This window comes from Brassica napus, chromosome C5, assembly GCF_020379485.1.
Source record: "Brassica napus cultivar Da-Ae chromosome C5, Da-Ae, whole genome shotgun sequence".
NCBI lineage: Eukaryota > Viridiplantae > Streptophyta > Magnoliopsida > Brassicales > Brassicaceae > Brassica > Brassica napus.
Window position 1 is genome coordinate 48,996,728 of NC_063448.1, and position 23,629 is coordinate 49,020,356.

The 23,629-nt window shown below is 36.5% G+C and overlaps 4 protein-coding genes across 5 annotated transcripts; 2 read left to right on the plus strand and 2 right to left on the minus strand.

Moving 5' to 3' along the window:
* Nucleotides 1–707: 707 nt before the first annotated feature.
* Nucleotides 708–2,963, minus strand: LOC106381849. 2 transcript variants are annotated; one of them, XM_013821786.3, is made up of 8 exons: nt 2,847–2,925; nt 2,215–2,768; nt 1,904–2,143; nt 1,731–1,820; nt 1,502–1,651; nt 1,292–1,416; nt 1,089–1,218; nt 708–970 (listed from the first exon to the last, which is right to left on the minus strand). In XM_013821786.3, the coding sequence occupies exons 2-8, from the start codon at nt 2,755–2,757 to the stop codon at nt 842–844; spliced, it is 1,407 nt and encodes a 468-aa protein (XP_013677240.1). In that variant the 5' UTR covers nt 2,758–2,768; nt 2,847–2,925; the 3' UTR covers nt 708–841. The 2 variants fall into 2 exon arrangements, with proteins under 2 accessions (XP_013677240.1, XP_048613000.1); XM_048757043.1 differs by having other exon boundaries at nt 2,215–2,963.
* A 1,027-nt stretch (nt 2,964–3,990) lies between these two features.
* LOC106378473 (putative F-box/kelch-repeat protein At3g46050) lies at nt 3,991–5,986 on the plus strand. The gene has a single exon (XM_013818593.3). The coding sequence runs from the start codon at nt 4,685–4,687 to the stop codon at nt 5,798–5,800; it is 1,116 nt and encodes a 371-aa protein (XP_013674047.1). The 5' UTR covers nt 3,991–4,684; the 3' UTR covers nt 5,801–5,986.
* Nucleotides 5,987–7,357: 1,371 nt separating this feature from the next.
* On the minus strand, nt 7,358–10,239 carry LOC106381850 (trifunctional UDP-glucose 4,6-dehydratase/UDP-4-keto-6-deoxy-D-glucose 3,5-epimerase/UDP-4-keto-L-rhamnose-reductase RHM3). The gene is made up of 3 exons (XM_013821787.3): nt 10,061–10,239; nt 8,099–9,677; nt 7,358–8,008 (listed from the first exon to the last, which is right to left on the minus strand). The coding sequence occupies exons 2-3, from the start codon at nt 9,650–9,652 to the stop codon at nt 7,565–7,567; spliced, it is 1,998 nt and encodes a 665-aa protein (XP_013677241.1). The 5' UTR covers nt 9,653–9,677; nt 10,061–10,239; the 3' UTR covers nt 7,358–7,564.
* A 10,294-nt stretch (nt 10,240–20,533) lies between these two features.
* LOC106381851 (bidirectional sugar transporter SWEET2) lies at nt 20,534–22,513 on the plus strand. Its single transcript, XM_013821789.3, has 6 exons — nt 20,534–20,748; nt 21,118–21,154; nt 21,278–21,494; nt 21,581–21,739; nt 21,810–21,929; nt 22,028–22,513. Exons 1-6 carry the CDS (start codon nt 20,688–20,690, stop codon nt 22,142–22,144), a joined length of 711 nt encoding a protein of 236 aa, XP_013677243.1. The 5' UTR covers nt 20,534–20,687; the 3' UTR covers nt 22,145–22,513.
* The last annotated feature ends 1,116 nt before the right edge of the window (nt 22,514–23,629 follow it).

Sequence of the window (23,629 nt, forward strand, 5' to 3'; positions counted from 1 at the left end):
GGCAAGGATCCTTAAGATATCAGAAGACTTGAGCCTTGTTGAAACGCAACTTGTCCGATCAGAATGTCCTGCGGCCTTTGTTGATCATCCCGCCTATGTGTTGATCCTTACCGCTTTGGACTTAGCCGGTTCGAATGCATCTGGACAGAAGCTGAACGGTCACTTTGACTAGTCTTCTCTTTATTTATGTGCCTTGACCAGATCTAGATCTAGATCTACATTTCTATTTTATGTCTAGATCTACTTGTCTTGTTTCTTGGTGAGTCATATCCAAGCAAACACCTTCTCAAACTCGTTGGTCTTGTGAGTCATATCAAGCAAAGGTTCGAGATTCTTCTTTTGGTGGACTAGTGAGTCATATCAAGCACCAACTGAAGTAGAGAATATCGAAGGCCATTCCGCAACCTTCGTGCGACCCTTCAATCCATATAGTTCTCCATTCTGAATCCCGAAGACAAGTCAAAGCGGCCACTCTTATTAGTATCGAGACTGATAAAATACCCGACAATATTGACCTGTCTTTTCTAAACGTGACAAAATGGATTCATATCCAATCGTTATATATTGTTTGTGCAGATTTTGATCCATTCATTTAGCTACCAAAATATTGTTCTAATTTTTATATTGTTGATTAAATAAACGTGATGATTTTTGTTGGCTTTTTTATCTTCTTGATTTTTTATTTGTTGGGAGTTAAAGAAACGAACTTGTGTGGCTAACCAGTCAACTACATTCTTTCACACACACATATGTACATGGAAATGTGGCAAAGCAGTCTTTTCACACATATGTACATGGGAATAATCCTTGCCATAGTATTTGTAAACAAGAAAAAGAAGATTCAGAACTCAAAAGAGTTATTAAGCTGGACAGAGAAAGAAGGCTGGCCAATACTTGCTGCAAGAGGAGTATCAGCTCTAACAACTATCCCTGTGCGTCCGTTGTTGCCATTCCATTTCGACCGACCAAACTGCAGTTTCCATTAGAGAACAACACAAAGTAGCTACGTTAGGGTCGTGAAGGAGACAGAAACGGTTCAGGCTATGACATCAGATAACAAGAAAAAAAATAAGACAAGTTTTGCTTACAGATACAGAGCCAAATGCCGAAGGATGTGCGGTGAGTGCGTAGCCATATATCAAGTTCAAGTCATCCCTCAGCGAGTGTATCACTTCCGCTTTCATCCCAGGGTTGCTTCCACCAAACGTAGGACATACACTGTTCCGGTTCATGAATCTTGTATTCATTCTTGGTTTAGAGGGGCACATGTTTAGTAAAGAAAAAGCTTTACCTGAGTTGAAGTGTAGGCTTCATTAGTAGTCCGGATCTACGCCATGCCAAGCCTTGAGAAACTTCCAACGCGAATGATTTGTCAGGCAAATGCACCATTGGTGTGATTCTAGTTCCATGTTTGTTCTATTCCACAAACAAAGAGGTTTAGAAAAAATGAGAATAAACTCCAAAAAACGATCATGAGGAGTTTTATGATCTCTTAACTAACCTTACAAGAGTAACTAAACCTCATATCGCCTGGATACTGACCCTGTGCTTGAAGAAGACCTCCACAGAAAGGCACAAAGGTACTCACTGTCAACCCCTCGCCGGATACATAAGTCAGTTGCCCGTTTGGGAACTGCAAATCCATAAAAGACTGTCCAAAGGGAAACAAGTTCAGGAACTTACGAAAAGTAAGAACATAAACCACACCTCTAAGGAGAAAAGAGGCTTACGCAAGATAAAGGGTTGAGACATAGCATTGACATCATAAGCCATCTTCTATGCTTTGACCATACCGCTGGGCAAAGTGAATGCATACCTTTCTGCAACGAAAATGAGTTTTTAGATAGAACTCGAAAAGGGAGGAACTCTTACTGAAGTGTGTGAAGTTTAATTAAGCATATACCTTCCTGTCATATCCATACCAGAGCAAGTGTTGTTTTGATAAGTGTAACGGTAAAAGAAGAGTCGAATCGCGTAGGAAAAGAATCGGTCCAAGCTGGAGAAGAAAGAGAGACGAAGTTCCATCACTTGCAGTAGAACTCGAACTCGAGGCTTCAAGTCTCCATATGTCTCCCCTGGCTGCCAATGAATGTTCCATACCGTTTGTTCTACTATCATAACTTGATGACATATCAATCTTTCCCTGCATTGGCCAAGAAAATCTACAGTTACTAGATCAAGAAGCAGACAGAGAGAACAAAGCAGACAATATACCTTTGATCTTCCAAGGAAACCACCTGTTCTCAAGTAAGAATCTGCAACTTCCTCCTCAGACATAGTAACAGAATCATCTTTCTTAGAAAAACCTGAGTCTTTCAACCGTTCTGCAGCTAATCCCAAATCATCTTTTGTATCCACATAAGCCCTATGGCTCCTTATACTCTTACCACTAAGCTTGATATCGTCTTGCATAAACGGAACAGGCAACCTCCTGAAGAACTGCTGGACCATGAGGTTCAATCCAGAACCGAAATCAACACCAGCTTGACCTATCTTACTCCCAACATCGAGAACCGCCGCAACGCCGTTGATGGGTTGGTTAATAATACCGAAGCTATAATCTCTAATAGCGTCGAAATGTTGAATCGGGAACTCGAGATCGAAAGGTTTCGACTTTTGATGATGATGAGGCCATGGGAAGGAAGGTGGGTTAATCTGAATCAAACCCGTGAAGCCCTGAGCGAGCCGATCCGCTAAATCTAGCCCTTGTCGTTGAACCTCTTCCCAAGCTTCGAAAGATCTCTCCACCGACATCATGTTTATTCAAATCCTCATGCGAATCGATCGAACACGGATTCGATTCTCTGCGAAATCATAAGGAAAAAAGGTTTGAACTTTACTTAAAGATCGAGCAGAGCTTTGAAGGACACGCACAGATTCACCAGTTAGAAAGCAATACACTTTGGCTAATTTGATAGGCTTCCTTAAAAAGATCAAATCTTTGTCCTTTCGTTGACCAAAACCATACGCAAGTCTTCTTCTTTGATACGGAACCATTTTTTACTTTATGATATAACCGGGATGGATTCGGGTGCAGGACCGGATCGGTTTGCCAAACACAATTGAGATGTTTCAGATCATAACAAAAGAGAGACTACCATTTGAAAACTGTTTTTTTTGTACATACATGTATATTTCCACCTGCTCTAGCAGGCCTGGGCACTTTACCGATACCCGAAACCGCATCCGAACCCAACCCGAAAACTTCGAACCGAAATCCGAACCGAAGTAGCAAAATACTCGAACGGGTATTGAGTTAGGAGAGATTGGATATCCGAACCCGAACGGGTAATATCCGAATCTGAATGGATATCCGAAGGTAACCGAACATATGTATACATAACATTTTATTCAAAATATTTATTTTGATGCTACACATAGTTTAAGATCAGATAATATACATATAATTATGGATTGATACTCAATTGAAAAACATGTCAAACTTCTTGTTTCGTGCATTAATAAAAAAATTGTATACAAAATTTCAAAACAATAGCCAAATTAGTGTCTTTTTAGAGTTAAATCTTATCTCCAAACATATTAATCATTTAATCTATTAAAAATTAAAAAATCAATTAAGTTAAATGTATATTTTAATACAAAAAGATTAAATAATGAAAATTTTGATTTTTTTCTTTCGAAATCTAAATATCTGATCCCGATCCGAATTAATCGAACCCGAACTAAAAATACGCGAATCCGGCCCGAAGTATAGAAGTACCGAACGGGTTCTATATCCCTATACCGAAAATCCGAAATACCCTATCCGAATCCGAACGTCCACCCCTATGCTTTAGTACTTTACAAATTGTTTTGTAGAATTTGATTTTTTTTTTTTTTTTTTTGTATTCGAAGTGGACATAATTAAAAAAAACAATATTAGAATCGGTTTGGTACGGTTTAGCCAAATCCAAACCTAAGCTTCTTTTGGACCCTTGGCCGCTGATTTAGCCTTAAGATCTCCGACACTAACCAAAAGACTATAAGGATTGTGTTTTACCTCGACGGCGTTGACAAGTGTAATGTACACAAGGAATGTATATGAGTATATCGCTCCCCACTTCCGGTAGAGTAGAAGATGAATGTAACCGTAGTCCAGAACCACATTTTTTTGTAGAGTATCTATCATATGCATGTATATTCAAACTATATGTGGACATTAGAACATACTCTAGAATGTAACCGGTTTTTATCGGTTCTTTTGCCCACCCTTAGTAGTAGTAAGCAAATACCGGTTTAACAAGCCTAAACCAATAGAGAAATGTCAGAAATTGGAGTAAACCGATTAAAGGAAATTATAAACAGACAAAACAAAACAAAACAAAAAGAAGGAAATTCAAGGAATGTTTACTTGTTTCATTTTTATGTACCAAACTATATTGTAAACTTCCTCCATGAGGATCACCTTGCTTCATCAATATAAAGGAATCTTTGTCGGAAAAAAAAAAGTAAATTCAAATTATCAGCTGATCCTAATTAGTATTGAAAAAAGAATTCTCATAAATATAAAATTATAGAAAGGAAAATTATAAACCGATAAAACAAAAAGAAAGGAAAAATTTAAGTTAATCCTAATTAATATTGGGAAAGGAATTCTCATAAATATTAAAACTTTACTCCGATCCGACCAAACTCTTTTTTTGCAACCCGACCAAACTAAACTCTTTGTAATCAAAGTGAATCAATGGAGGAAGAAAGACGGGAATCATCGCCACCGCCGGCCAAGAAGATGAAAGTGTCTCCGTCGTCGTCTGGGTTATGGTCGCTGCCAGACGAGGTGGCAGTAAACTGCCTGGCACAGATCTCGAGATTCGACCTGGCGGCCTTAGCAATCGCCTCAAAGATCCACCGCTCTCTCGTGTCTTCCCGTGAGCTCTTGGAACTGAGACGGCGGAAGGGTTGCACCGAGACGTGTTTCTACGTATGCATGCGCATATCTCCTGACCCGATCCGCCCACCACGTTGGTTCATCCTCAGCCCTCACCATCGCCTGAACCCGATCCCGTGGAACCCCTCCCAGGCCTCGGAATCGTCCTCCTACGTGGCGGTGGACGGAGGGATCTACGTTTTGGGTGGACTCATAGACGGCCGCCACCGCACTCGAGATGTCTGGTTCCTAGATTGTTTCTATCACACGTGGACACGCGTCCCGTCCATGAAGATGCCTCGTGCTTCCGCATCAGCGAACCTCGTCGAGGGGAAGATATACGTTTCTGGAGGGTGTGTAGAGGAGAAAGCTAATCCCACAAACTGGTCAGAGGTTTTCGATATAAAGACCCAAACTTGGGGTCACTGGTATCTCCCCAAGTTGCGATTCAGTATCTGCCAGAGTGTGGTGATAGAGGAGGAGAAGAAGGTTTACGTTGTTGACGAGGGGCGTCGAAGCTTCTACTTATTGCCGAGTGAGTGTTTGTTTTGGAGGTTCAACAAAACAATTTGCGACTTTATTCCGGGAACCAGAAACGATTGGTGTGCTATAGGGAAGCTTTTGTTCTGTCGTGGTACTTGCGGGAGAATACTGTGGTGTGAGCCTAATGAGTTGCGTTGGAAACCAGTCAAGGGTTTGGAAGAGCTTTATGATATTTGCAGACTCAGCAGCAACTCTGCTGGAAACATTGTCATCTTCTGGAACTCCCTTCTTTGTCAGACTTGGCTTTGGTCTGCCGAGATTTCCTTGCGGAGGGAACAAGACGAGATTTGGGGTAAGATGGAATGGTCCGATGCTGTCTTCAAACTTGATTCTCTCTCACACTCATCTAAGATCTTATACTCTGCTTCTGTTCTTGTGTCTGCTAAATGAATCTTTGTTTTCATTCTCTTTGTGCACTATGGTATCAATTCCGTAGGATGTCAGTTTTTAAGTTTTTGTCACAAAAATAGTCTTAAAAAAACGATCAAAATAGCATCTTTTTATTTTGAAACTTTTAATATTTATTTTTTATTTTTTTAATTTGAAGCTCTATCCCCAAAACCCCAACTCTCGACTCTAAACTTTAAGTCTAGATTAGTTAACCTTAAAGGTAAAAATACATTTGTATCCTTTAATAAATTGGTCATTTTTTTCGTTGAAAACTATTTTTGTGACAAAAACTTAAAAAAATCATCTTAGAGCATCTCCAAAAAACACTTTATAACTTCAAATGTAAAGTTTTTTGCTCTCCAAAAAGGAACTTCAAAACTTCAAATTTGAAGTTCTATATTTGAAATTTCACTATTCAAAACTTCAAATTTAAAGATTCATATTTTTATTTGCATTTTGGTCCCAACTATCACACATCACCTTTATGATTCATAAATATTTTATTATTTATTGTTTTAATTCTTAAAAAAATTATATCTCATATATATATATATATTAATTTTCGTTTACAGATTTTAAATTTTACACATAAAATTAAATAAAACTTTAAAATAATATTTAAAATATTTTAAACTAGATTTAGACAACAATAATATACAAAAGAAACTTAACAATTTTTTTAAAAAAAAATTACACGAAGACATAACTATTACACAAATTTAAATATTACAAAAACATTAATAGTCAGGTAAGTTTGATCCGGAACCTTCAAAATTTTCAAATATTGTCCAAATTTTTTGTATAACTGAAGATGTTTGTTGTTGTTGTTTTTGATGTATTTTTCGTACAATTTTTTATTGTTCATATCAAATATATTCACGAGTATTTATATCATCGAAAAAATTAGTCTTTTAGCAATATTTTATGTTTCTCTTTTACTTTCTTGTTCCGTTCTTATGTATTTACAAGTATCAATATCACCCGATTTCAACAACTTTTGGCTCGTAATCTACAAAGTAAAACCGAGGAGAGCCATTTTTACTTCGAAATGCACTAATAGATCATACATGTATTACGAAAATCATTTTATGGTAATATGGTATTTTGTTTGAAGTTTAATATTAATTAAGTTATTTTTATTTAAACTTTTATAGAATATTTTATTAATTAATATTTTTGTAATATGTTTATATGTTTTTATGAATTTAAATTAGTTATGACAAATATAAAGTCCATATTGTAAAATACAAATAGTTTTGAAGTCGAGTTTGAAGTTTTGCTTTTGGAAAATAACACTAAACTTCAAATATAAAGTTTTATATTTTGAAAACTTCACAATAAAGTTCTTTTTCGGAGACGCTCTTAGAGAATTTCTCTTTCTTGTTATGCATTAGAAAGATTAAATTATGAGAGACATTGTTCTGGTAAGAAACACAAGTTTAAAGCAATGGGAAACTAGTAAAAGCAGTTACTATTGTTTCTTCTGATTCTGTCTAAATCTATCTTTCTTATCTGGACATGAAAACAAAAAAGAATTACAATAGGAACAGGAATCTATAATATAAAATAAAACTCCAATAAATCTGTAATAATATTAATGTAAACAAAGATGTGTTTTGTCGTAGAGTGCCAAAAGGAGTAAATGAATTACATGATAAATCAAATCAAATTATAGTAGAATCATTACAGCGAAACCACCTGCAGGATAATATAACAATGAACAGAGAAAGAGGAAGTGTGTAGTGTATTCTTAACGAGAGGCTCTTACGTTCTCTTGTTGGGTTCGAAGACGTATTTGATCAACGAGTCTTTGATGGAAAGCAACTCCGGAAACTCCTTGCTGAGCTTGGCACCATCCATCTCGTTGTTGCTCCGCGGTGCCACAATGACCTTAGCCTGTTCTTCCAAAGTGAAGTTGGACCATTTGAAACCCGGCTCGATGTAGCTCTTGTACATCTCTAGTATCTCGTTGTGGCTCACCACTCCTGGATTGGTGAAGTTCCATATTCCTTTAAGGTTCCTCTTCGCCATCTCGATTGAGATTGGTAAGAGTTCGTCTAGTATGGTCATGCTGTTTGGGATGTTCACCACTTTGTTGTAACGAGAGATCTTGGTGATGAAGTTTCGTGGGTTGTTCAGGTCGGATGAGATTGGCATACGCACTCTCAAGGTGCATACGTTGTCAAATTCTCTTAGAAGCTCTTCCACCTGGTTAAAATGAAAACAGATAATTTATACACAGTTTCCAGAGATTGAGGATCAATTCAAATGTGGTCTGGTTATGTGATAGTTTATTACCATTGCCTTTGTTTTTGAGTAGAAGGAACCGGTGAAGTTGGGTTTGTCTTCTTCCTTAAAGCCAATCCCTGAACCTTCTGGATGTGCAGCGTCATACTCAAATATACAACCGGTGGCAAAGTTCATCATCAACAGCCCATTCTCTCTGCAGACATCTGCCAGAGTCAAAGTACCAGCCACGTTGACTCGAATGGTCTCTGTTTTGTGAGACTCACACCAGTCAACATTGGGTCTGCCCGTTAAACCGGCTGCGTTGAAGACATGTGTAGGTTTGACTCTACGAATATCCGCCACAAGAGAAGCTCTGTCCTCTAGCCTACCTTTCCCATACTCGTACGCAATCCCTTGCTTCTCACAGAGCTTTCCTAGAAGCCCACCGAGCCACCCAGTCTTGCCATAGATGAGGAACTTCAAAGAGGTTTTGTTGTCTCCAGAACCACCAGTCTTGGGGGGAGTAACCACCGTGAACGTCTGATTACCATCTGCATCCTTGTGCTCGTCGCCACTATCACAGAGTCTATCACCAGGCATCATCAGCATCCTTGGATGAGGCAGCAAAGCTCCAGAAACATCTCCCCACCACTCAGGGTTCGCAGTGTACCATTCCATAGTCTTCTTCAACCCTTCCTCCCAAGTGGTTCGCTCCGCCCATCCCAGTTTCTTCAGCTTCTGGTCGTCAAGGAAGTACCTCTGGTCATTAAACGGCCGGTTCTCCACAAACTGGATGGTGGAGTCAGGGTTAATCCCAAAGAGCTTGGAGATATCATTAGCCACATCAATCACTCTCCTCTCTTTCGTCGTCCCAATATTATACACATGGTTAACCTCCCCTTTGTGCAAAACAACTTCAAACGCCTCAGCAACATCTTCACAGTAGAGGTAACTCCTAACATTAGACCCATCTCCGTGGATCGGAAGCGGCTTCCCACTCATAGCCAACAGAATAAACTTAGGAATCAACTTCTCAGGAAACTGATTAGGACCATAAACATTGTTCCCACGAGTAGTTATCACCGGCAACCCATAAGATCTACCATACGCCATCACAAGCATCTCAGCACCCGCCTTAGTAGCGGAATAAGGATTAGTCGGAAGCAACTGAGAAGCCTCGTGGTTCCCCACGGAAGCATCCTCATCAGTCTCTCCATAAACCTCATCAGTACTCACATGAATAAACCTCCTGATCTGCCCGGTGACTTTACAAGCCTCGAGAAGCACATGGGTCCCGTAGATATTGTTCTTGGTGAACTCGAAGCTGTTACCGAAGGAGTTGTCGACGTGGGTCTGCGCGGCGAAGTGCATGATGGTGTCGATGTTCTCGGTGATGAGAAGGTAGTTGACGAGGTCGGCGCTGGCGATGTCGCCCTTGACGAACTTGAAGTTGGGGGAGGATTTGGAAGGGTTGAGGTTCTTGAGGTTGGAGCAGTAGTCGAGCTTGTCGAGGACCACGATTTTGTAGTCGGGGTAGGTGCGGACTAGCCTGTTGGCCACGTGGGAGGCGATGAATCCGGCGGCTCCGGTGATGAGGATGTTCTTGGGCTTATATGTAGCCATTGTGATGTGAAAATTATGATAATATCTGCAACATCAGAAACAATGTAATTTAATCGAACAGATGGAGTGCAAACATAATCATGATGATCCATTAAATCGATTAAGCTAAAAAGAACAGATCATGCAGATCTATACTCATTAGATTCAAATAAGATAGAATTGAAGCAAAGTAACAGCAAGCCGAAGGCCACGCGATTAGTACGATACAGCTAATAGCGAAATCGAGATCGGAAAAAGTTAGATCCAGATCCACAAGTATGACGAATGTAGTAATCAAATGAGCAGCAGATCCAATGGCAAAATGATAACTAGTCCTCACAGATCACGATAACCAATAAAAGCAGCACGACGTCGTACATTCACGAATTAGCTCAGAGATCATAGAGAAAGAGAGTTGGGGGTACGTACCGAGTCGATTCGGATCAATATCAACCTAAGCTTGAAGAAGAAGAAGATCTCGAGATGTGTAGAGATGAGAGGAATAAATATAAGAGTGAAGAAGAAGAGGAGGAGGAAGGATCTAACGAGCGTCTCAGAAAACACTGTGCGCCCCTTCTTTTTTAATTTTGAGAAAGTTACGGAGAGCCACCGACAAATTACTATACTGCCATTACTAACTACGGTTCAATTTTTTACGCCACGGTCAATTCTTTTTTCTTAATTTACCCCATCCGAAAGTATATAGGCAACGCAGAAATTTCAGCATGTCCGCTTGAGTTCCGGTTTCCCATGCAATTTCTCGTCTCTTTACTTTGAATTTGACTAGGAATCTTATCACTGTTATGTTACGTTGAAAATTTAAAGAAGATTTTAAATAAAATGATATAAGCGTAATGTTAATCTAAAAGAAAGAAGAAAAACAAATGCGAAAACATCACGTTACAGCTAAAGCTTGATTGGGCCTTTAGATACTCAACCCTAACCATAACGAGGCCGTCGCCTTCGAGCCTTATTTATCGCTGATTAATTTGACGTTCATAACAAAAGAACAAAACTTAGAGCATCTCCAATGGTGTTACCACTATTGGAGTCCTTAACATTATTAAACTATTTTTTTTTTTTAATTTGAATAGTTAAGGATTCTAATCAAAATTGTATCTCCAATGGTGTTTTCTAATTTGAAATCCTTAGGAATTAATAAGTTAAAATTTTAAGAAAAAGAGTAAGTTCCTCTATCCCACATACATGCATCTCAACGAAAATGAAAGCAACGACAATGCAATACAATTAAAAACCATTGTAGCAAAGGATTACAAGTAGCTTCAGCAAAGATGAGAATCAAAATCATTCCCACAAACAGCTTTGGTTGCTGTGCATTCGCCATGTAAACTTGACTGCAACATCAAACAACAATAGATTCAAAAGAGTTAAAGTCTCCTCCTTCAAAACAATCAGTCCAAAAACTACAGCTAAGAACTTCATCTGATGATTGTTACCGAACAGCCACATCACTTTTTATTTGGACGCATGCTTCAAACACACATAATGTAACATGGCGAGTCTCCTCTACATTACTACATAAGCTAACTGATATTAGCTCATAGACCTTATTGTATCAAAATAAAAGGATGTTCCAAAACAAACCAAGGGAAGCAACTTACCAATAGCGAAGCCTTCATATTCAATGGTGGAATCATCCGGTCTTGCGTTAGCTCTGTTCTCAAAGTCCATCGTGTAAGACATCCCCGAACAACCTCCCTGCTTCACACCAATCCTCAAGCACAAATCTTCCCCACGTTCTGCTCTCATCTTATTCAGATGCTTAAGCGTACTCTCCGTCAAGGATATCGCCGGCTTCAGCCCCCACTGCAGATGCCACTGAGAAACTCAAACAAGACTCTTTAAAATTCTCATGAAACACGCAAACCAAACTAGAGCAGAACTCAGTACATGTTTGAATATTCAAAAAAACAACAAAAGATCGATACTTTTTTGGTAATCATTAAAAAAATCGATACTTTCCGATCATTTCCATGAGAAACGAATCAAAAGAAGAGAACTTTCGTGATATCAATTCGAACCTGGAGCAGAGGAGGGGGAGGACCGAACATAGAGACGGCTTCTTCGATTGAGATTCACGTACGACGAACGAGGAAATGAAATCGAATTGCGTGGAATCACATGACGTAAGCTTGTGGTAGAGACCCTTAGCTGAAGAAACGTTGGATTTGAAGTCGTGATTCCAGCCAACGCTATCATCACCGAATAGAATCGCCGAGGAGGAGGAGAAGAAGACGACCAGAAACTAAACTTGCCATGTCACTAAGGACTACGGTGTTTTAATCCTTAGTTAAGGATCATCCTTAACTTTGCCTTCCTCTTTTAATATTTTTTTAATCAAAAAGCACTAAGGATTTTGACTAAGGATTGCACATTTTTTACCGTTGTACATGCTCTTAGAGTACACATTTTGTCAACGAAACATAGTACATTAACAGTTTGATGTTTAGGAAGATATATTTGAAACGGGCAAAAAAGTAGACCTTTTATTTTCTTTTTAATGTACCAAAAGAGAATTAGTTGAGGATCATTATTGGTGGCCCAAATGGCACACTACGTATGAAGTTGAGCTTTCTTCATTTTTTCGTATCCATTTAAGTATCTTCCACATGTATATATATATGTGTTTTGTTTTCCCTTGTTACGGCTGAAATTAATCGCGAGTAAGAAGCACTATGACGTTTACAAATCAATATATTAAGAATACATATTCTTGATGTTAACGTACCGATCCATATTTTCCTCTTATAGTTGCGTAATGTTAGCAGTAAATCATATTTATATGGTATTAAAAATGTTTTTGCGTAAGCTGACAACTAAGACCTGATTGTTTCTCTGCTTCTGCAGTTTTGCCTTGCGTTTCTAAGTGATGATAGTTAAAGTATTAGACTAACACAATTGCAAACGAAAATGCAGGATATAAAGCATGGGACTACTTCGTTTGCTGCAGAATATGAGTTGCTAAATAAAGTCAAATCCACTGAATACATACATGATACATCACAGTTGCAAATATATTTGATGAAGAACAAAAGAAGAAATATATTTGATGAATTAAATTATTAAAGTACTCGTAATATTTGCGTACAGCCTTAGATTTTTAAAAGAAAAGATTAACTAGTTGTCCCACGCTTTGTATATAGATAGCTTGATTCATAAGCGACATTGCTTAGTCAACTAGTTATTGATACATGAGATAATTTTATACTTTTCCTGTTTCATTTTAATTATTGTTATAAAATATAATTTTTGTTTTAAAATAAGTGTCATTTTACAATTTTAATGCAAAATTATTAATTTTATATGCTATATGATTTTTCTATTCGTTGAAATGTTGTTAGATGTATATAAGTATTGTTTTAAAAATATACAAAATTAAATATTTTTTAATCTAAGTACAAATCTAAAACGATAATTGAACCGAAGAGAGTATTAATTAGTTTTGTATTCCTTAGTTGGTCAAAGAATTATTAGTCAAGACCCCTACGAAAAGACAATAATCTGATGATTTATTGGATAAGGATTAAAATCCCACTTTACACGTACGGTTTTATCCGAAAGAAAAATAGCAAGTCTGCAACGTTCAAATATACATGCAAAATGAATTTATTCACAAGTGGGCGTTTTCTAAACGATTGTTTTTTTAATATTTTATTTTATTATATTATGTCTGATATCAGTAAGATAGCTCTATTTTTATCTATATATTTTCTCTTAAAAGTGAAAAATTCCATTATAGAAATAAAATTGCTCCAATGTATGCTTATATAATAGAATTTTTCTATTTATATGAGAAAATATAAAGATATGTTATTTTTACGTTAAAATATAGAAGCAGAATGCTATTTTCCAAGATTCTACCAAATTCTGCTTTTTTTCCTATTAATTATCTTTTTACAAATATAGATTATTTCTTCTGGAAAGTTCGTCTGATAATGCATGATCATCAATTTGCGTGAATATCATGGTATATTTGAAAAAGAAGGAATAACAAAGGTTTTAGTAATTTGGACATGGATCTCAGAGAAACGTTTAACTTAGCGGAAACAAAGTCGATATTCTGGGCAGAGGCACATGTACTGCAGATACAGAGGGCAGCATACCAGGTCGGGATCTAGAACTTACCATCAATTTCAGGGGCATTGGTGCTTTACAAATGGTTTGTGGAAAGAAAATAATTTTTTCAGGTCAAGGTTGGTATAACACTTTGGAAGGATTTGAAGAACTAATGGGGGCAAAAAATGTTAGAGGGAGTATTTCACCTCTTCGCTCAGAGGTGGAGGCGTTAATATGGGCAATAGAATATATGAGGAATTTGCGGCAATTTCGGGTCACGTTTGCGACGAATTGTTTTCAATTGGTGAAGATGGTTTCAGAACCAAAAGAATGGCCAGCATTTGAAAGTTACCTAGAGGATATCAAAACTCTGAAGGAAAGCTTCCACAACTCAGAGATCATTCATGTACCTCGAATGAAGAATTTAAGGGCGGATAGTCTAGCACGCAGTGTTCGACAACAACCGTCTTTCATCGTTCACCTAGATGCGGAGTTACCAAATTGGTTTACAGAGTCAATGAGTCTGTATACGTCGATGACAAAAAAAAATATAGAGGCAAAAAGTAATTTTTTCTATTTTTTCTTCTAAAACAGAGAAATTCTATTATAAAATTATACACTAGAGCAATTTCATATTTATTATAGAGATATCCCCTAGACTATATTTGCGAAATGATTTTGCAACATGTCTTCTCTACAATCAATTTCACACAAAAATATGACATGACTACTGAAATTGATGACATGACTTCCAGAAAAATATGACATGGATAGTTTCATTTAATATTGATTTATATTTTTGGCAAACTTATTAGAATATGGTAATAATTCATATATTACATTCAATATTGATATTTTTTTGGTAAACTTTTTTTAAATATGGTAATATCTCATATATCATCTATAAAATAAATATACTCATATATAACATTTCAAATTTTGAAATATTATTATTTTTGTATAATTATACAATTTGTATTACTAAAGCTTTCAAAAATTTCTACAGTTTTTTTTAAATTTAAATATCTATTCGTAAGATCATTAGTTTCTTATATATCTACAAATTTTATAAATATTGTTTAGGTTAAATTTTTGATAATTATACAATTTTATATCATTTTTATTAGTTTTATACAAATTGATTTAATATATATCAAATTTATATTAAATATTAGTAAGAAAATAGTAAAATTTATAATATTTAATAAAATTTATTTTTAAATATAAGTTAGATTTAAAAAAAAATTACTAAACACCTAGTCTATTTTAGAAAAAAAATATAGAAGTTTACATTATAGATGTTCTAAAAACGTCTGAAAAATCAAAAGATGTATAGTTAGATGAACGCGGCATATGAATATGATATTTTTCAAAAAAAAAATTAAACACCGAATATGAATAATTAAGTTCAAATATGAATATTTAGTTTTAGAAAATATATATTCGATACCGTGTTTGAAGTATAGTTTTTGTCAGGTCAAAAGTTCATAAATGCAATTGATTTTGTCGTAGTTATACACTTTTATGTCGATGGGGCCATGGCTGTGTGATTATTAAAGTCAAGAATCAAATTCTTGTATAACCAAAAAAGGCTATAAGAGATAAGGTCGAGAAGAGCATTAAAATGCTACTCCTATTTAATAAATAAGCATACGTATGAATGGCGTTTGAGTACAAGCTTTCAGTCATATTCCTGCAGGTGATCTAATATTCATAAACTCAGTGTCCTATTTTACCAAAAAAAAAAAACTCAGTGTCCTATTTTCATATTCATCAACCTTCGTCACGAAAGTATGCTAACAGACTTGGTCAAGATGTTCAAGCACAAACTTTCAAACCATAGACAAAATGAGTAGTAAAGATAAAAGCGAAGCCATTGAACTACATGTTCTTACACCTAGTTTTAAGCGATAAAAACATGTGGTTCTATCAGATTATTCACTGCATGCTCAATCATAAAGCGCGTTCTAAAACTTGTCACTCGTGTCTTAGACAATGTTTATTGCAGAACCTAAAGGGTTTCTTAGTGATAAATGTTGATTTGATTAAATCAAGAGAAAAGAAAAAGCAGATAATCAATCTTTAATGGAGGGTTTTGGAAATCGGTAATTATGGTGGTTTTTAAAACACATGGCAGCACCACATTTTATATGTTTTTTTTTTCAATTTCTTTTCTCTCTTTCTTGGCTTTTCTCAGAGTCGGTTCATTCTTGTTGTCTCCGACAGAGGAGAAAGAGAAGATCGAAACCGACGAAAGACGATGACTCTGTCGCGGTCCAGTCGACGTCTCCTCCGTCTTCTTCGCTAGAAGAAGGATCAGGAACCACCACGGAGGACGACTCTCTCTCTGATCACCACTTCTCCTCCGTCTTCTCTCGACTTCTCCGTCAGAACACCGATCGAGAGCATGCACAGACGAAAACGACTCTCTCAGTCCTCACGGCAACTCCTCCGTCTTCCCCGTCAGAAGAATGATCGGAAACCACCACAGAGGATGACTCTCGCTCTCCTCACCGCTTCTCCTCCGTCTTCTCTTGACTTCTCCGCCAGAAGACCGATCGAGAGCATGCACAGACGAAGACGACTCTCTCGGTCTCTCTTGATTCTATCTTCATCTCCGGAGCTACTCTCTGAAGAATTGGGATCAAAGCTTCGTGATGGTCTACGAATCGTTTGATCTATGCGGTTAGTTCCCTTCCCTAACACTGTATTAGAATAAAACACCTTCCTTGTTCTTATCTTTGGTTCTTGTGAAATTAGGGTTTACGAAAGTTGTGGACTTTCTCAGATTGAGAAGGAAGCGTACATATCTATCATAAGTTAGTTGGTACTTCGATGAATCACATGTACTTCAATGAATCTCGGGTATTCTTCTCTTTAAGTTAGTTTACGGCTAATCTATTTTTATGTATGTATCTTGTTCAGGAAAAGAACGGTCTTGAGAGTGTCAAACGAGGAACATAGAGAGCTTCTCCGTCTGATCCATGTGTCTGTCAGCTCTCGCTCACGATCTCAAACTGGTAAATGCTTTGTCTCTGTGTGTAATGAAGTTGGCAAATGCTTGTTAAGTTGGCTGTGTGTAATGAAGTTGGTAAATGCTTGTTAAGGTTAGTAAATGCTTGTTAGGTTGTGGTTAGAGAAAACGCGTGTGATGAATGCTTCTGAATTGTGATGAATAGTTGTGATGAATGGTTGGGGTTAGGACTGTGTGGTTAGGTAATAAATAAGTTAGATACTTGTCTTCTCATCTCATCTCAACTCAACTCAAAGAGTAAAGCCATTACAAGACTCATATCTAACACGATCTTCTTCTCTTCTCATATATTAAACCTCTTCTCCCCTTTTCTCGTTTTTATCATCTTCTAACACAATCTACGAATCCATATACTTAGCTTCTTCTTCTTCTTCTTCTTCTTTCTCTCTTCTCTGGCATTTCTTCTTCTTTCTCTCTTCTCTGGCATTATAGGATACGGATTCTCCGAATCCATATACTCAGCCTTCCAATTTTGTTGACCTATTGAACAGTCAACAAGACAGTGACCTTCCTGTACCCTCTCCTTTTCTATATAAGTCACAAGTTTTGTATACAAGACTCACAAGTTTACTTCTCTCCTTTTCTAACCGTAGAAGTCTCCTTGATCACCCAATTTCGTAAAAACACTCTTTCTCATCATCATACCTTCTCCTTGATCATCTCCTTCGCCAAAACACTCTTCTTCACCAAAAACACTCAAAACGCATTTTAAATTTTGATCACATATATGGCATCTTCTTCTCATAACACTTTTGAAGGAGGAGATGGTGAAAGTTTTGATCAATATTGTGATCAATATGTTGATCAATATTTTGATCAACAGTTTGAGCAAACATTCGAGAATTTAGCCATTAATTATGGTGATCAAGAAGTCGAAAAAAGAAGAAAAAAACGAGTTCATATCGAAAGAAATCGTGAAGAAGGCGATCTATGTTTATGGAATGATTATTTCAGTGAAACTCCAACATATCCTGAAAATCTATTCCGACGACGGTTTAGAATGAACAAGTCATTGTTCATGTGTATTGTTGATCGACTCTCCAACGAAGTTGAATACTTTCAACAAAAAAATGATGCTCTCGGAAGGCGTAGTCTCTCTCCATTTCAAAAGTGTACAGCAGCCATTCGTGTATTAGCCTATGGTAATGCGGCTGATGCTGTTGACGAATACCTCCGACTCGGTGGAACGACAAATCGGGTATGTGTGGAACATTTTGTGGAGGAAATAATATATTTATTCGGCAATGAGTACCTAAGAAGACCAATCCCGGCTGATCTTCAACATCTACTTGATATTGGTGAGCATCGTGAATTTCCTGGGATGATAGGAAGCATCGATTGTATGCACTGGGAATGGAAGAATTGTCCCACCGCTTGGAAAGGTCAATATTCACGTGGTTCGGAAAGCCCACAATTGTTTTAGAGGTGGTTGCTTCGTATGATCTATGGATATGACATGCGTTTTTCGGACCTCCAGGTACCTTAAATGATATCAATGTTCTTGATCGCTCACCTGTTTTTGATGACATAATAAAAGTTCAAGCTCCGCAAGTCACTTACTCTGTCAATGGAAGAGATTATCATTTGGCTTACTATCTCACCGACGGTATTTATCCGAAATGGGCAACTTTTATTCAATCTATTCCAGTCCCACAAGGGCCGAAAGTGGTTTTATTTGCTCAACATCAAGAAGCTGTCCGGAAAGATGTCGAACGTGCTTTTGGAGTCTTGCAAGCTCGTTTTGCCATTGTTAAAAACCCGACACTTTTTTGGGATAAAGCTAAAATTGGGAAGATTATGAGACATGTATAATACTTCATAATACGATAGTAGAAGACGAACGAGATGGATATACTCAATTTAATGTTTCAGAGTTCCAACAAGCAGAAGACAACGGAAGTTCACAAGTCGGTCTCAATTTTTCTACAGATATGCCTATAAATATCGCCAACATGATGGGTGTTCGAACAAGAATTCGTGATAGACAAATGCATCAACAACTCAAAGCTGATTTGGTCGAACATTTATGGAATAAATTTGGACGTTATCAAGACAACAACTGAGCTCGAATATTTCTTTCAAATTTTTCTCGTTTCTTTTATTAATCCATGTTTTTATGTTTTAATTTTAAAATGTATGTTTAAAATGTTATCTTTATTATGTTTTATTTTATGAATAAATTTTATCTTTGAAATTTTTTTTTTAGACACTCAATTGAAGAAACTACCAATGTAGCTCCAAAATTATGGGATCCTTAACTAATATCCTTATCTACAGTTTATTAATTTAAAATTCACTAAAGTGTAATTAAGAAACTACGTGGGATCCTAGGGATAAACATGCTCTTAAGTTGCCTCGGAATACTAGATATATATAATTTTTTATCATTTGAACCCGGTTATAAATTGTTCATTACGTTGCACAAAAATAGATCTTTTATATTTTTGTACTCCCTCTGTTTTTATATGTAAGTAGTTTTAGTTAAAAGTGATAATATTAAGAAAATTGTTACTTTTGAAAAAAAAGCATTTAATACATAAATTTAACCAATAATAAAAAGGCATGGATTATTAGATTGGTCACAACATATGTAATAAATGTAAAAGCTGTTTTGGATTGTGTAAACATCTTATATTATGAAACAAACTTATTTTGCTAAAACTACTTACATATAAAAACAGAGGGAGTATAAGTTAATAAAATAATATATAATACTGAACGTTAAAAACAAATGTTAACAAACTTTCTAACTTTATTGCAAATTTGTATTTTTGCATGAAAATATTAAAAACAAAAACAAAAGTTTTGTTTACGCATCCCCTTGGAGTTTGTCATTCTCGGAACTTTATCAAGTGATTCAGAGCCAGACACACATGCATTGGATCACTTGTAGATCACATCAACACACGAGCCAGCAAATGTTACTATTTTATTATTTAAGAATTATTAACGTGTAGGAGAATGTGATTGTGGAATGTAAGCCACACAAAAAACTCTCAAAACACAATCCAAGCATGGAAAATTTTGATCGGACAGCAATGATCGTAGATAAACAAGTGGGGTTCAGCGTCGACGGAGAGCAACTTTTTGAGCTCAAGTTCAATCGATAAGACGTATACTTTAAGCGCCCCTCGGACATCGTTTTCACGTGTTGCAATCTAGCGATTTCTAAATATTCGTGAAAATGAAATATCCAAAGAAAATATGACAAAGTAAAATCAGTACGAACGAGTTACCTAGCAATCACACAAAATCAGTTATTTTATTTTAAATGACTGAAACCAGATTTATATAAATTTAATCTCAAAATAAACATATACATAAATGTTGTTAACCTGCTGTCATCTTCTCTTGAAAAATCATCCCGTTTATTTTACAATGTCGTAATTTATGTTTTCGAGAGTAGATAATTTTATCTAATTATTGTAATCAATCAAGTTGAGAAGTAATTAAAAATAAGTTGTGTTAAAAAAATGAGTAAGTAAGATGATGTATAGTTTGGGGATTTGAAACCCTTAGCCCGTCCAAATTTTTAACATTCTGTTTCTAATAGGGACAAATTATATTTGAAGCATAAGTAATCAATGAGATCAAGCAGGTGTTAATAGCCAAATATCAATTTTTACAGTAGAAATATTTGACAGATTATATGAACATGTTTATAATGTTTGTACTTTGTTTAACTATGCAACTTCACGTCACTTTTTAGTTTTGTTTTAATGTATTGCAAGATGGTAGAAAAGTACACAGCTAAATCTGGGCCGCATATATATAGTCGTACGCATTCAATCTTTTGGTCCTTGCTCTTTAAGGAAACTCCTCTGCCCTCTACTAATCTTATTTATTACTTCTGCCTCCATAAGAGCAGAACAGAGCAAAGAAGAAAAAGCTAAATCTTTGATCTTCTGAAAGAAAAGCAAGGGGACTTTGACAGAGAAGCTTCTTATGGATGTTTTTGCTTTCCATGGTTCTTTCTCCAGGTGGAAAGATGTTGCCGGAATCGCAGGTAAAACTTTAACCTGATTTTAATTATGTCCACTCTGTTTTGTTTTGGAAGTTTTAAGCTACCTTTTTTGGGTGAAGAAAGTTTTTAGCTACTTTTAGGGACAGAAACTTTTTTTTTTAGTTTAATCAATATTTATACTGGATCTGGTTTTATTGCTATGGTATATCCCCAAATCCCCAAATCAAGAGATATGTTTAACCATTTTTTTGTCTGTGCTTTTTCTTCTTTGGCACTGAAAAGATTCAAATGTTGTTTCTGATCATTTTCCTAAAAGAAAAAATAAATATGCTTATTGATGCTTTGATATAGTTATTACTGTTTTGCATCTGTTACATCACTTATTACTGTTGCATCTTTGTTCTGTTTCAGGCAACATATTTGCATTTGGACTATTCATTTCACCAATGTGAGTTCTTCTTCTTCTTCATTTACTTATCTTGTTCCTTCCTTGTAGTAAAACATTGTTTTCTTCTTATCTATGGACTTAACTGATTTCTTTCTCCATTGTGCGTGTGTTTTTAATTCTCAGGCCAACGTTTAGGAGAATATTGAGGAACAAATCAACCGAGCAATTCTCTGGTTTACCATACATTTACTCTCTCTTGAACTGCTTGATCTGCCTTTGGTACGGCTCACCTTTCATATCCCAAAGAAACCTCATGCTTGTGACTGTAAATTCCCTTGGAGCCACTTTTCAGCTTTGTTACATTATCCTCTTCATCATGCATACAGACAAGAAGAATAAGGTTTCTTGATTAACTCTTCACACGAAAGTTCTACTAGTTAAACTCGCTTTCTATATCGTTCTAATCAAAGATCTTGATCATGGCAGATGAGGATGCTTGTTCTGCTTCTTGTGGTGTTTGCTGTGGTTGGATTGATTGTAGCTGGAAGTTTACAGATACCTGACAAGCTCACACGTTGGTACTTTGTTGGGTTCTTGAGCTGCGCTTCTCTTGTCTCCATGTTTGCCTCGCCTTTGTTTGTCATTGTAAGTTCACACAAATGTCAACCAAGTATTTTCATGTGTTCAGCTTTCTGACTTGCTTGGTCTCTTGCAGAACTTAGTGATTCGAACTAAGAGCGTTGAGTTTATGCCGTTTTACCTATCTCTATCAACGTTTTTGTTGAGTGGTTCCTTCCTCCTTTACGGGTTATTCAACAGCGACGCCTTTGTTTATGTAAGTTGTGCTCTTCAGTAAGTGAGGTTGCAAACTTGTGTTGTCTCTCTGAGTAGTATTAACAAATCTTTATTGTTTTTTTCTTTTTGAAAACTCAGACACCAAATGGAATAGGAACGGTTCTTGGTATTGTGCAGCTATCTTTGTACTGTTACTACCACAGGAGTTCTATAGAAGAAGAAACAAAAGAGCCTTTGATTGTTTCTTACGTGTGAGATTCACGCAAAGAAGCAAATCTAGGGTGGGGAAAGAAAACAAGAACGTGGATACATATAAGATTCTTTGTTGTTGTTTTATTATTGTCTATACATTGTGTTAGCACCTTGTGTCTATATCTACCGGCTTTCGTTATCTCATGGCGTGAAAATGTTTATCCTCTCGGCTTCTGTCATGATCGAAAGATGGAGATTTTTTCTCAGTTTTGATGGCTCATTTGCTGAAGATTATCTGAGACCACATGAAAGGATTTCGTTTTTTTTTTGTGTGATGGAAATCTCTGATGCATGGTCTAATAATATATCTGAAGAACATTTGTCCATATGTTGTTTGTCTTAGAAGATTATTCTATTTGTTTGTTCATACGATTTTACATCTTTTTGTCAAAAATATAGAATAAACTTTGCATATTCTTGTAGCAAACTTGTTTGTCCATAAGGCCATCCGAATTGGTGAATTTCTCAAATGATAGATTCTGGCATGAGTCTCTCTGCTTTTAAGAGAAACACCATAACTAAATATTACTGTAATTGATAAGAGATTTTGACGAGAGATTCACCAATGCAAATGTCCTAAGATTTTGTTTTGCTTTGGCCTATACACACAAAAGGCATAAGATTTGTATCTACATAACATAAGACATTGTTTACACAAACATGTAATGTTTCTGCGTTCTCGAAATCTTACATTTTCACGGGGTTTAAACTTGTTATACACAAAACTCAAGAGACTTGCATAGAAAGCAACTATCAGAGCAATTTGTTATGCACGAAAGTTCAAGAGACTTGCATAGGAAACAACTATCAAAGCAAATCTCTTTTTTTTTTTTTTTTTTTTTTTGTAACACAAAATTTTCATTAAAACTTAAACTCCAAAATTCAGGGGAGCCATTACAGAGGATTCATTCCAGAGAGCCTGCTTTGCCAGAGCATCAACATCTCTATTCTTACAACGTTTGATCCAAACAAAAGAAATAGATTCAAAGGCTTCTGATAAACAGAGTATATCAGCAACAATGCCATACAGTTCCGCCGTCGGAGGTCCTTTGTTGAGCGTTTTAACCAGTTTGAGGGAGTCTGACTCGCAGTATACATGAAGGATTCCCTTTTCAATGCATCATATTAGAGCTTCTCGAAGGGCCAATGCTTCGGCTATCAGTGGGGAATTAACATAATGGCAATGAGCTAGGAATGAGCTTCTATTCTCACCCCTATCCATCACCCAGCCTAGTCCCGCTAGTTGTAGATCCTGGCGCCAAGCAGCATCAGATTGGATTCGGGTTGAGCTGGCGCTACGGTTGAGAGCAGAGTGACTTGTTGGAGTGGGAGCTCCTTTGGTTTGATCCCCTTGGGTTGGGCTCTGTTCTGTCAGCCATTCTCGAGCCGCTACTGTAGCCTTGGTGATGATTGCTCCCGGGTTGTGTCCTTGTTGTTAAAGACATGATCATTCCTTGCCAACCAAATAAACCAAAGTATCCAAGGGGC

What these genes read in the sequence shown, in the direction of transcription:
- LOC106381850 (XM_013821787.3), bottom strand. Translation starts at nt 9,652, where the DNA reads ATGGCTACATATAAGCCCAAGAACATCCTCATCACCGGAGCCGCCGGA. An exon ending in ACTCAAAAACAAAGGCAATG is followed by an intron (nt 8,009 to 8,098) that starts GTAATAAACTAT and finishes CATTTTAACCAG; the next exon opens with GTGGAAGAGCTTCTAAGAGA.
- LOC106381849 (XM_048757043.1), bottom strand. Translation starts at nt 2,757, where the DNA reads ATGATGTCGGTGGAGAGATCTTTCGAAGCTTGGGAAGAGGTTCAACGA. An exon ending in GTTTCCTTGGAAGATCAAAG is followed by an intron (nt 2,144 to 2,214) that starts GTATATTGTCTG and finishes TGGCCAATGCAG; the next exon opens with GGAAAGATTGATATGTCATC. An exon ending in GGTTTAGTTACTCTTGTAAG is followed by an intron (nt 1,417 to 1,501) that starts GTTAGTTAAGAG and finishes TTTGTGGAATAG; the next exon opens with AACAAACATGGAACTAGAAT.
- LOC106381851 (XM_013821789.3), top strand. Translation starts at nt 20,688, where the DNA reads ATGGATGTTTTTGCTTTCCATGGTTCTTTCTCCAGGTGGAAAGATGTT. An exon ending in CCTCGCCTTTGTTTGTCATT is followed by an intron (nt 21,740 to 21,809) that starts GTAAGTTCACAC and finishes GGTCTCTTGCAG; the next exon opens with AACTTAGTGATTCGAACTAA. An exon ending in ACAGCGACGCCTTTGTTTAT is followed by an intron (nt 21,930 to 22,027) that starts GTAAGTTGTGCT and finishes TTGAAAACTCAG; the next exon opens with ACACCAAATGGAATAGGAAC.
- LOC106378473 (XM_013818593.3), top strand. Translation starts at nt 4,685, where the DNA reads ATGGAGGAAGAAAGACGGGAATCATCGCCACCGCCGGCCAAGAAGATG.